General features: G+C 38.9%; 1 protein-coding gene across 1 annotated transcript; it reads left to right on the plus strand.

Annotated features, from left to right (window-relative positions):
* Positions 1–1,361: 1,361 nt before the first annotated feature.
* LOC117302513 (complement C1q and tumor necrosis factor-related protein 9-like) lies at positions 1,362–8,419 on the plus strand. The gene is made up of 2 exons (XM_033786478.1): positions 1,362–1,466; positions 6,836–8,419. The coding sequence occupies exon 2, from the start codon at positions 6,836–6,838 to the stop codon at positions 7,646–7,648; it is 813 nt and encodes a 270-aa protein (XP_033642369.1). The 5' UTR covers positions 1,362–1,466; the 3' UTR covers positions 7,649–8,419.
* The last annotated feature ends 4,061 nt before the right edge of the window (positions 8,420–12,480 follow it).

Below are 12,480 nucleotides of genomic sequence, written 5' to 3' on the forward strand. Positions count from 1 at the left end.
GGGCAAAGGCATGACACATTAGTTAACTCCCGTGAACAGGTGAGTCTTTCCACTTGGTGTATCTTAACGTTCTTAAATTAACAAACCCGTGAACATTTTGAACTCAATTGGTCGTCGAAATTGCGAGAGAGTAATGGGAAAAACACCGCTTGTCGCACTAGTTGTGTGCTTTCAAATGCTTTCAATTCGAGACCTCAACAGTTCGAGAAACTGCTTCTTTTCAAAAACTAGGTTTCTTCATAGAGATCCGTTACTTACAATGCTTTATACTATTGCTCATTACCAGGTAAGGTTTTTATGCTAACAATTATTTTGAGTATAAATTACCAATGGTGTCCAGTGCACTCTACTATATACATTGTCATTGAATTTGGAAAACAACCACTGAGTTAGTGTTCGTAAACATTACGTCAAAAGAGTGGTTAACGAAGCACGAAAGAGAACCATCTGAACAGTATATATATTGCGTGCACAGTTCTTTCTTTGATAATAAACTTGCACTTTATCTCACAATCATCAGGGAAATACATCAATTGAGCGGAAATAGAAGGAAACTGGCCAGGAACTTCAGGAAGCAATCACAAAGTGCAACCCAGTTGGGCGGATATACATGTGAAAATACCATACCATTGAAGCATGTACACATTGAGCTCCATTGGTAACATACAGCCTCATACGAACCAATGGTAGAGTAAGTCACTGCTTTCAATCAGTGACTTTAAACACATACATGTAGTGTAGAGTTTTACGTCATTGGTATCCATTCAACATACAGTATCATTCAAACCAATGGTAGAGTAAGTCACTGCCATAAATCAGTGACTTTAACACGGAATTGACGCACAATTGTAACATACAGCCTCGTTCAAACCAATGGTAGAGTAAGTCACTGCTTTCAATCAGTGACTTTAAACACATACATGTAGTGTAGAGTTTTATGTCATTGGTATCCATTCAACATACAGTATCATTCAAACCAATGGTAGAGTAAGTCACTGCATTCAATCAGTGACTTTAACACATACACCATGTAATGTAGAGTTTTACACCATTGGTATCCATTCAACATACAGTATCATTCAAACCAATGATAGAGTAAGTCACTGCCATAAATCAGTGACTTTAACACGGTATTGCCCACAATTGTAACATACAGCCTCGTCCAAACCAATGATAGAGTAAGTCACTGCCATAAATCAGTGACTTTAACACGGTATTGATCCACAATTGTAACATACAGCCTCGTCCAAACCAATAGTAGAGTAAGTCACTGCAATAAATCAGTGACTTTAAGACGTATGATTGGCTGCTCATCGATTGTCAATCAAACCCGAAGTAGACTGATGCGCACTTCAATGGAAATACAGCAGTATTTAAACGCGCTGCACCAGCAGCAGTGTTCATAACAACTTTGCATCAGAAGAGAGGAACTGAGAAGGTTTGGACTACAAGAACACATCATCAAGGTAAGTGTTCCTCATTCTACTGCTGGACTGAAGCTTTCGTTTCCAGATACAAGTAGTGGGTTTAAGGTTAGCCTATTGCAATGCGGTTGCAGTTTTTGCTCCAAAAGGGCTACCACTCGATACAGCTGATATTCTCATGCAGTGGCTAAGGTCTCTTCTCTCCTAAAGCTCTGTCATCTTAGTGAACTGTGGTGGTACTATGATTGTACACAAACATGTGCACCCAGTTGCATCTCCCTTTGAAACCTTGCCGTAATTGCCTCAAAGGTTTCGTTTCTCACGTTTATACGTACTTGCAGGTGGTTTTGGGCGAGGCAATTTTTACACTGGTTTTCAGTGCAATGCCTTGTTCAAAAATTTGACTTCAAGTTCTTTTCCACTGGATTGACATAAACGGCGCTTGACTTTCTGCTCGTTTATAACATATTGTTTAAAGATAATTATGGTCAAAAAGGTATGGCATTGCATTGTTTGACGTGACCATTGCATTATTTTATATATAGTAATTAGGTAGACTATTTCAGATTGAACATTATACAAGATATGTACCTAGAATAAGATGTCGATGGTCTTTTGGGAAACCGAGGGGGCAATAACCGAGGCAAGACGAGTGTATCGCCTGCTCCAAAGGTTTTAAGATAATCTTTACACTTTATTCTTTAACCTTGGCGGGCCACGGTTAAAGGGACAGTTGTTTTGTTTAACCAGGGCAATTGAGTACTTTTTTTAAGGCATTACATTGCCATGTTGCGAGATTACAAACAAATTTGCAAAATTCGACCCAATTTAACGTAATAATGGCAAACATAAAAACTAAAATGGTGGTAAGCCTCAGCAAGACACACCGTAAAAACAAGTGTTTGGGTTCTGTAACAAATTTTCGAACGCATCTAAGGGTTTAGGTTAAACACGTAACACTGTATAGGGCCCATGAGTTGTGTTGTAAAACATTGCGTTCGCAGGAAGTACGAACAGGGCTTGAAGCATTTTGTGATATACAAATGGCGATAATTTATTGCATGCATAGCTGCGCTGAAATCATCACTTTTGAAAACGAGGTCATCTCAAAACTAAATTCTTGTCAACGAATTCTTCAAAAGTATTATCTCGACAACAGTGTCCTAGTTTTGGGTGGTTAAACAAGTCATCGGCCTGGTGCTAACTGGCTCACACTATGACAAATAAGGTTTACGGCAAGCAACGTCGAGCTGCATATTGAAATTTTGAGTTTGCCGCAAATCAACGTGTTTTGCCGTCAATTGTCGCTGACGAACCCGCTAGTGACCGCAGACGGTCGAAATTATCAGTCGTGTCCGTCGGCAAAGTTGTGACAGCAAAACAAATCTTTGTGATTGCGTTCAGATTTCGTTGGAGAACGCAACCCTCATTTTCTTGACGCAGACGGCCGCAATTATCAGTCGCATGACATTTCCATGCCGTGCGATTCCGCCTATTGACCCAATTCACCTGACGTCATCATCAAAATAATCTTGGAGGCGCCATTTTGGTGGTCAATGTCAACGTGTGTTGTTCAGAGAAGTACGCATTTTAGGCGACTCTGCGTTTACACGTAAATCTATTGACCACCAACATGGTGAGCGTGGCTTCAGTCGCCGCGTGTGATGCGCGTGCATGGGGTCAATTGTCGATTTGAGTTCGTCACAATAGACCCTTCCCATGAAATAATGTAAATTACACATAGCGCGTGCGCACTAACGTTTTGGTTGGCAAAATGAGGGAACATCGCGCTGTTTTGTACACGGCCAATGGGTGACGCAGACGCAATTGCGCGTCTGCTTAGTGCCCAAATCTATGGTGTTTGCCAACCAACAGGGTTTGTACGCACGCGTGAATGTATTAACATATTTCATGGGAAGGGTCCATTTCGTTGGTAGTCATGATGTCTGATGAGTGGATGACCAGAATATTGTGAAGAGTGGGAACGCCAAACTCGACTTTTTATACAACCTACACACAGAGGTTTTGATGTCGGCAAATGAGTCACGTCATCGTCGCCGCAACCCACCGTCAGCCACCGTTCCTTGCCGCATCCCAGTCCGCTGCCAGCCGTCTGACCTCTTTCCTGTTGTCGCTGAAGGTCGTTCCCAACCGTCAGCCATTTTTTTTTTCCCCTTTTGCCGCCAAGGTCTTGGGATTTTCACGTTCTTCACTTTCCGTTTGGTCTTTGCCGCCACTATATGAGCCAGCCAAAGTCTGGCTTACATAGTAGCGACAGACGTGACTAGTTTGCAGCCATCTGTGGTCGCTAGCGGATTCGTCAGCGACAATTGACGGCAACACACGATGAATGGCGGTAAACTAAAAATTGCGATTCGCAGCTAAACGTAGCTAGCCGTAATTGTCATAGTGTGAGCAAGCCTTAGCAAAGGAGCAAATATAAAAACAATTTGAGGTTAACTCTGGGTTCTACCCTTACCCTGTTATCCCAGTCAACTGTTTTCTCGTACTCTTTTGTTGTAAACATTTGTGATTTGCTGGCAAAATAGGTAAACCGTGAACAATATTGATTGATAACTCGGTTGGAGAGTGCCGAGAAATTAGGGTCACAGGTTCACTTCCCACTTTTGACAAACTGTCTTTGCTCAAGTCAAAATCACTGTAATTAAGAATAAGATTCGGAATATAATTAGTAGAAACTACGTTAAGTGGATCAACTCAATAAGTGACCACGTAGAGCATTGAGTTGATCCGTGCTGAACGAGACGCCATACTTGAACTTTGCCAAGTCACCAGCCTAGTCACCAAACGTGTTGAAAAGGTACGTTAATATAGTCATGAGAGTATGATCAAAACTGACGTTGATGGCCACAATCGGCCGAAGACTCAAGAGTACGGTTTTAGCTGTGGGTTTTTTTCAAGTCAGTTTTGTTGCCTGAGTGGCTCCAAGTGACACCACATGATCGCCGCGTAACGTCAACCTCCATTGTTCTTGGGTTGCTCTAGTCATCGTCAGTCTCCTGACGATGACTACAGCAACCTAAGAACTGACTCCGCGGTAGAAATAAGTAATAGTCCCAGCCTATTTCTATTCCATCCGCCCAGGTAATAGTTAATAAGCAGTACAGTTCTTTTCAGAACTGATAAGTCTCCCGAGCACCCGAACAATCTACTCCGCGGTAGTAGCATTAAGCAAGACAGTTCTCTAAGAACAAACTCTACCTGGCAAGTAGATACACACATGGTGTTAAAGGCGCAAACCAAATTATATACAACAGACCTCTTATCATTCGCACCCGTAGAGTGGCAATCCGACGAATATTACACAGTAATGACATCGAAGTCTTATCTAGCGCACGTATCTACCAACAAGGTACTCAAGGCGCTGAGTATAATTTTACCAACTTTCAGAAAGATAACTTATTGTAGTGATGAACTCGAAGAACTCGATGAGAACCATTTATGTAGCACCTAAGAAGGAGTTACAAGGTGGCACGGCGTACACAGCAGCCAACACCAGGTGAACCCCTTCACTTTTCGATAAGTGCACTGGGTTCCTTTACATGCGTTATACACAACACATGGGACCGACGGCTTTACGTTCCTAATGACGAAGCAATAAGTGTCACGGCTCGGGATTCGGACCCTAACTCTGCTGATCAGAAACACCAGAGTTCGGTGCTCTAAACCGTTCGGCAACGACACTTCTGTTGATAATAATATCAATTATAAACAGTTTTAACACTCTAAAGGCGTTCTCATTTAGTTGCTTTCAAAAAGACCACAACATTTTGGAAAACTAATGTCACAGTTAACCCCATGCAACCGTGACGCGAAAGACAGTTTGCTAACTCTAGAACAAAAGTCTCTTCGACAAGATATTGTATTTACAATTATTTTACATTTATTTACAATCACTGGGGACACTGCCCCATTTCTGGAAAAAGTACACTGAATAACTATATCTTTGATTCTACGGAAACTAATCAATAAACTCAAAACACTTCGTCTCAATCTTGTCAAATAAAGCTTATGACTTCAACTCTGACTTCAACTCCGACCAAAATGTTCATAATATTGGGTGAATAAAATTGGCCCACCGTGAAAATGTCCAAAGGTTAAACTGTCCTGTAGGCACGTGTCATAGACTCTCCTGCCTTCCTTTTTGTCCGTCTCAGAACTTCCATTAACGCTTCTCACTCTATGAGGGAGGGTATAGTCCCTTTAAACTTCTAGGAGAGGGTTAGATTCCCACCTCAACATCATGGCCATCTATAAAATAATTATTAATAATTATTAAATTAACAAATACAATAATGCCTGATGCTCTCCTTCATTTTGATAAATACACATGCACTTCTCAAACAATTTTTTTGTCTGATTTCTTCTTCTCAAAAAAATGGTGAACTACAAATTCAGAGTATTCAAATTACACAGCTATTCAAATCCAATGCTCCATTAATACAGCATGAAATACACATTTCCAAGAACAATTTAGTTTCAAGAATTCTGCTCAATTAGAATCATTATCCTCAAAAAACAATAAGCAATACTTAAATTTACGATTTTCTCCTTGTTTCCAATCTCAAACTGCCGATCTCTGCCACCTCAGTTCTCTGCCAATCAATTGCTTAAAATAATAGCCTGAATAATCTGTTTCTGATTTAGCATTACAATTGCAGTAAAAGAACAACCTCAAAGGCTATAATTGTAGCGCGACACTGTTGAGATATAGGCACTTCCAAATACCCATTCGAATTCTCTCTATCTTTCTCTCACTCAAACTTTCATGACTCTTCTTCAATAAGAACCTATATGAGAGACTAATGCCGCTCCCTAAAATATTGCATACCACAACTTCATGCAAAGGAGCTCAATCCTTCAATGCACAACAATATATAATTATTCACACCAACCTGTGTGACCAGACAAGTACAAAGGAAAGGGAAGGCACTGACCTCTGCACTCCTATTCATAAACCAAGTTACAAAATTAGCATAATAACAAGAGTTCACAACCTTTGGGGAGAAAAATACATATTCATTAGTGTAAACTTAAACATACATATTCATTAGTATATCTGCTCCTGCAAAACAAACACCATACATTAGAATGGGGGGTAATTCTGACAACTAACTAAAGCTAACTTTGTTTATAAGTCCAATTCTTTTGAAAAAAAAAGTAATTTCAAAATAAAATTAACAACCACTTCATTTACCGATTTAGTTCAGCAAACTTAGAACTTAATTCGGTTAGTCAACTAATGTACCATTTTATCAAATCTAATACCTTACGGGCGAATACATAAAAAGTTTGGTCCAACTGACACATGACCAACCCTCCCAGCTACGAAAACAACACTGCTATAAATGTTGTAATTGTTTGTTTTCTGTCTGTCTTTCAACTTACAGATGAATATTACTATAGCAGTGGGCAGTGTCTTGGCTTTTATGCAAGTTTGGTTATTGGTGGCTACAGCAGCAGTTTCACCTGATCCGGGACTGACGTGTAACTCCTGCTGCCAGGGCCCAGCCGGTATACCGGGAATCCCCGGATCTAATGGAAACCATGGTCAAGGGATTGTAGGCCCGAGAGGTGATGCAGGCTCCCCTGGTGAGGTAGGTCAACCCGGGGCTAAAGGAGACAAGGGGTCAGATGGACTGGATGGTGAGCCAGGCGCTAAAGGGGATTATGGACTGAAGAGAGATCAAGGACTCGGTCAACCAGGGAAACAAGGACCTCAAGGTCTGCATGGGTTGAATGGTCTGAAGGGGGAGAGAGGTGAACCTGGACCAGCTGGACAGATCGGTGAAGCAGGTGAATGTAGTACGCGACGGTCCGCCTTCACTGCAGTGAGGAATACCCGCTTCAACCCTCCATCCAACTATGATCCTCTGCCCTTTGAAGAGTTATTGTTTTCAGAGGAAGGGACTGATTTTAACTTGAATAACGGCACGTTTACGTGTAATGTGCCTGGGGTATACGTATTCATGTTCTCAGTCCGGAAATCATCAAGTGAGCCTTACCTATATGCCCAGCTGAGGAAGAACGGTAACATCATTGTTTCAGGGGGTGTACACGGTGCAGATTATCATCAAGTGAGCAACAGTGCAGTGATTCCCCTGCACTATGGAGATCAAGTTCACTTAGCTGTATACGGTCCAGTATATAGTAACTCTGCCCAGTACACGTCTTTTACTGGATCCCTGCTGTACGAAATCTAAATCAAACATAAAAACACACGGAAACGTTTATATGTTTTATACAACGATTTAAATAAACTAATATGCAACTACATAGTTTTTAAAAATATAATAATCATGAGTTAATTGTGGAAAATCGAACGTGTGTTTAGATGAATCAAATAAATTTACTATATTATTAATTGTTTTATTATTTGCAGGACAATAAGTATGGAAAAGACGTTTTATTTGAACACTTGATTTCGCAAATGTGTATTGTGGCAACAACTTTCAACGTGTTTTGTCACGTAAACAGTGCTTTAATATCAGTTCATCCTTTTTTTGAGTTTATTTCATTTTCGGGAAAGTTTGAAATTTCTGCAGCCTGTAATTCCGTCCGAGGGTGCAATGATGAGTCCTTGAAACGACTCTACAGCTTTCATTTTCCATAAAATGCAAAATGAAACTACGCAACAAAAAAATGACAGTTTATTAAACAGTACATACAAAACTTCAGATTCCTTAATACAGACTTAGACTAATAATTCATTGTGGCCTCCGATTGTGCCCGCAATTTTATTTCAAACATTTTAAATTGGTTGAAAAAGCTGTACCCTGTTAAGGCAACAAAATACAAATAATTCACCTAACAACTGGTAACAGTTGTCTTCTGTTAATATATTCGTTAATGTACAATACTTGCGTTGTAAAGTTACCAGAAAACATTTATTTTGTGTCGTCTTTTGAACACGTTTCGATATGGAGAAATATTAAATTTTTCGTCGTGGTGTGAGCGTTTCTTTGTTTTCACATGAGAAAGCACTTTTGTTTAATGCAGATGAAACATTGGGTGTTCGTTTTGAATCACTTTCGTATAAAACGTTTGATGATGTCACGACTAACATGTCAAAGAGGGGAAAATATATTTCACTTACAGCGATTCGTTAATCGGCATGAAACCAATACACCATCTTAGTGTGAATTTGGAAATTAACAATTCCCTCACTTCGACCGTGACTTAATTATTCGGAATTATTATTAGCTGATTACACAATGTCGCATTTTATCTTGATCTATCTTACACAGACAAATTTCGTTGACAGTAAAATTGTGACCCACTCTGTGATTTTGTTTAGAACTAAATTTGCATGGTATACCTTAAAGTCACCTGGAAATAGAATTTATTTTTATTCAAACATTAGAGTATATGTTAATGAACAATTACGTAATTGGTTTGTTATTGTTTGTAACAATTTATATGTTTAAAAAATAGATAAAGTTGTTTGGGGTGACTCCGCCTACCCCTTTTGTGACGTCAATCGAGCAGACTTTGCCTCAAACGTACATTGAACACAAGTACGTGCAATTACATGCAAGTTCTAGTTTGTACGTTTCGAAAAAAGGTTTAATTCTTGCATTTTTCCGGCAATGTCGACCACGTGTATTGCTGCTGCAGGCAGCAAAACAACTAAAAATGGGGTCAGTTTGCAAAGAGGTTCGGTCCGACGTCTTTTCCAACGCTGTGCAGCAAACACTTTGAGCCGTCGTGCTTCAAATATCGCGCCTCGATTGACATCACGAACAGCGCCCTCTCGGGTCGGGCCTACTTTTAAATTTGTTAATAAAATGGAAACTAAATTTCTAGAACCTTAGTTAAATGTTTATTCATATTTTACTCATCAAAACACATATTTTAGTGACAAAAGCTTTATTTTGAAAAAAATACCACTTAAACACTTGGTTTTTAGCAATAACGCTCTGAAAACAACAGTTTTGTGATCAAATTTTAGTCTAATTTTTATCCTTTTGCGCGAAAACATCACTTTACTTGTAATTAGTTTTAAACAAAAATTTATACACTGGCTTATTTCAAACGGGAGTAACTTAGCAACGCGATACACCCAAAGCTTGGACATTAAGTGTTCTTTCCAGCCCCTGCATATAACTCAATTCTTTAAATTGTCAATATCTGATTCATTTCACAATTAAACAATTATTACGTTAAAGGTCGTCAAAAACACAGTGTTAATGTTTGCATTAACGCTAGAATACAAAGCATTAGTGTAATTACTAGATACTTGTATTTCTACAAAGCATGTTTTTGTTAAATTTAACTATAATCCAATTAGTGTACTAGAAGTTAAGATATAAAATTATTGCATAGTTTTAGAAATAGTCAGGTGTCACTTGAATGTTTTAAATACATTGAAGGAATGAACATGAACGCCGTATCAATTGATTGTTTGGTTTTTGTGTTTTGAGTATTTAATTGATATTGAACTAAAATTATTGGTAAATACAATTTGCAAGCTGAACTAATTTTCCTAACACTGTTTTACTCTTTTTTGTCAAAACCTACAACACCTCAGAAAATAAAATTTAAGTGAAACTTTTTACCGTTTTACCTTCAAACAATGCAAGTTTACCGTAAATCAGTGAACATTGATTTTGCGTCCTTCTACAAAAAGTACACAAACCCTAAAAACTTGTCAGTTGGGAAGTGAACAGGGAATGGGTTTAAATAACGTAGGAATGGGTGGCCCAGGCATTTTGGCCGGTATTGTAGCCCCCGTTGTCGGAGGAACAAAACTCGGCTTATTTGACTGGCGACAGAACATGTTCGTTTTCTTTTTGCTTTCGAAAAACTGCAAACAAACGAAGTGGCGGCCCCTCTTGTCTTCCCCAGACTGGTATGGGCCGCGGTTAACGAACAGCCGGAGTGCTATGGATTTTTCCTCGGAGTATCTGATATCAATACGGTCTAAAGCAGATGGAATCAAAAGAGGGTGCTTTCAGAATTAAAAACGACCATGGTCACCGCTCACTGTAAAAGGATGAAACTATCTCCAAGGGACAGAAATCTCATGCCACTACAAGGGCCACGCGCAATTCTCCAGGACTAGGCGCCCGGATGGGTTGCCGGTGTCTCAGTGAAATCAGTGCTGCCGGAGATTCTTTCCCCTGTTTGAGAAACTAACATGGGCTGAGTGAGGGTGATTTAACAGAGGGCGCTATCACAAGTAGTTTGTCACAAGTTTGCCGTATAAGGGGGAGCGAATTTTGGGAGAACATAATCTCCTGACACACCTGCCTATAATGGGGAAAGAATCTCCGGGGACAGATTTCCATTAAAAACACCGGCCCAAGGCGGAATCCTGCCTTACGTGTTAAACAATCAAAATGACTTCAATCTCATCCAAAAGTTGTAAATAGTAAATACATTTTGTTCGCAATGTGTTCATTTAATTTGTTTTGCTCCATTGAATATTCTTGTTTCCCAAAAGCATTTTTGCGGAAGTAGACTCTGAGAAAACAAAGGATACAATATTGAAAATCAGTTTAAAATTACCCTTTAAGGGCAAAGGCAGGACACATTAGGAAACTTTCAAGCACTAGTCACGTCTTTCCACTTGGTGTATCTCAACATATTCTTAAATTAACAAACCCGTGAACATTAATTTGAGCTCAATTGGGAATAATGGGAAGACACCCCTTGTCGCACAAGTTGTGTGCTTTCAGATGCCTTGAATTTGAGACCTCAACAATTCGAGAAAGTACTTCTTCTCAAAAACTAGTTTTCTTCAGAGAGATCCGTTACTCACAAATTTTGTTTATACTATTAACATCTCTCCATTGCTCATTACCAAGTAAGGTTTTTATGCTCACAATTATTTGTTGAATTTTGAATGGTAGTAGAAAATGCTTCAAAACAACAGAATTTAGCCAGTAACTTATGGTTTGGTGTAACGAACCCCAGAAAAGGTGTCTTCAAATTAAAATCCTCAGTTTGTTGAAAAAAGGTTGTTAAAGCTTGACTTGAGTAGTATAGTAAAACGTTCGTGTAAAAAGCAATACACAACTGGCCTTATGTTGCTTTATGTGCTTGTGTAACCCGGAAAATGGGTACACTTAGAAAAAGAATGAATAAAGCTAAATAAAAATGCTAACTATGGGGGCACTCGCTTGAACAAATGAGAAAAACCAAGATCGGATAGGGCTAAGACGCGAGGAGATGCAAAAAAATAGGAACAGTGACTCAAAGTGTAGGTTTCTCAACAAAAACAACTAAAAATAGCTTTATTGACTATAAATCAATCAACGAAAGCAGTATTAAACAATAAAAACCTCTAGACCAAAACGAATGGACTTGGACCTCGCACTTTAAATTACTCTGTTTGAAACCTCAACTTCAACAAAGGAAACCTATACCAAGAACTAATAAAAAACTCAACTAAACCAAAACTAAAATAAAAACACAGTTAAACCATCAAACACAGTTAAACCATCAAACACAGTTAAACCCGATTAAAACTAAAACACAGTTCCAAAGAAAAGTTACAAATTAAAATCAAAATGGCTTTAGGATACCGAGTCCAAAATAGCAGAAAATACACTTGAAAGATGGCAAAATTACATGGTGAAGAAAATCACACTTAAGAAGAGAGCTAAGAACACATGTGTTCCCTGCGCTGCCAGGCTGCTATCTGCTTATTTACATGTACAGGATGGGTCACTACACTACCTAAGGATTAAGAAACTGTTTACCAACATGTAACACAAGACTTCTAAGAAATAACAACCTACATGTACAGGGGTGCAATAAAACAGCTGAAGGGACAATGTAAACAGGAAAAGCAATTAACTAGAACCTGGAATTAACTAACTTGAATAATAACACAATGCATTTTGTACCCCTACTACACTTGCAAATTAGTCTGTTCTGACAAAATACATTAACATTTACAATGTATTATTTTTTTACCTTGTTTGAGGTAACAATTTAATTTAAAATTTAATAAATGTCTGTTAAAATGATAAAAAGCGAAACTACCATTGGAGTTTCGAGCCAAAGGGGCAATGATGTGTCATAGAAA

Source organism: Asterias rubens, chromosome 18 (genome assembly GCF_902459465.1).
Source record: "Asterias rubens chromosome 18, eAstRub1.3, whole genome shotgun sequence".
In the NCBI taxonomy this organism is placed as follows: Eukaryota; Metazoa; Echinodermata; class Asteroidea; order Forcipulatida; family Asteriidae; genus Asterias; species Asterias rubens.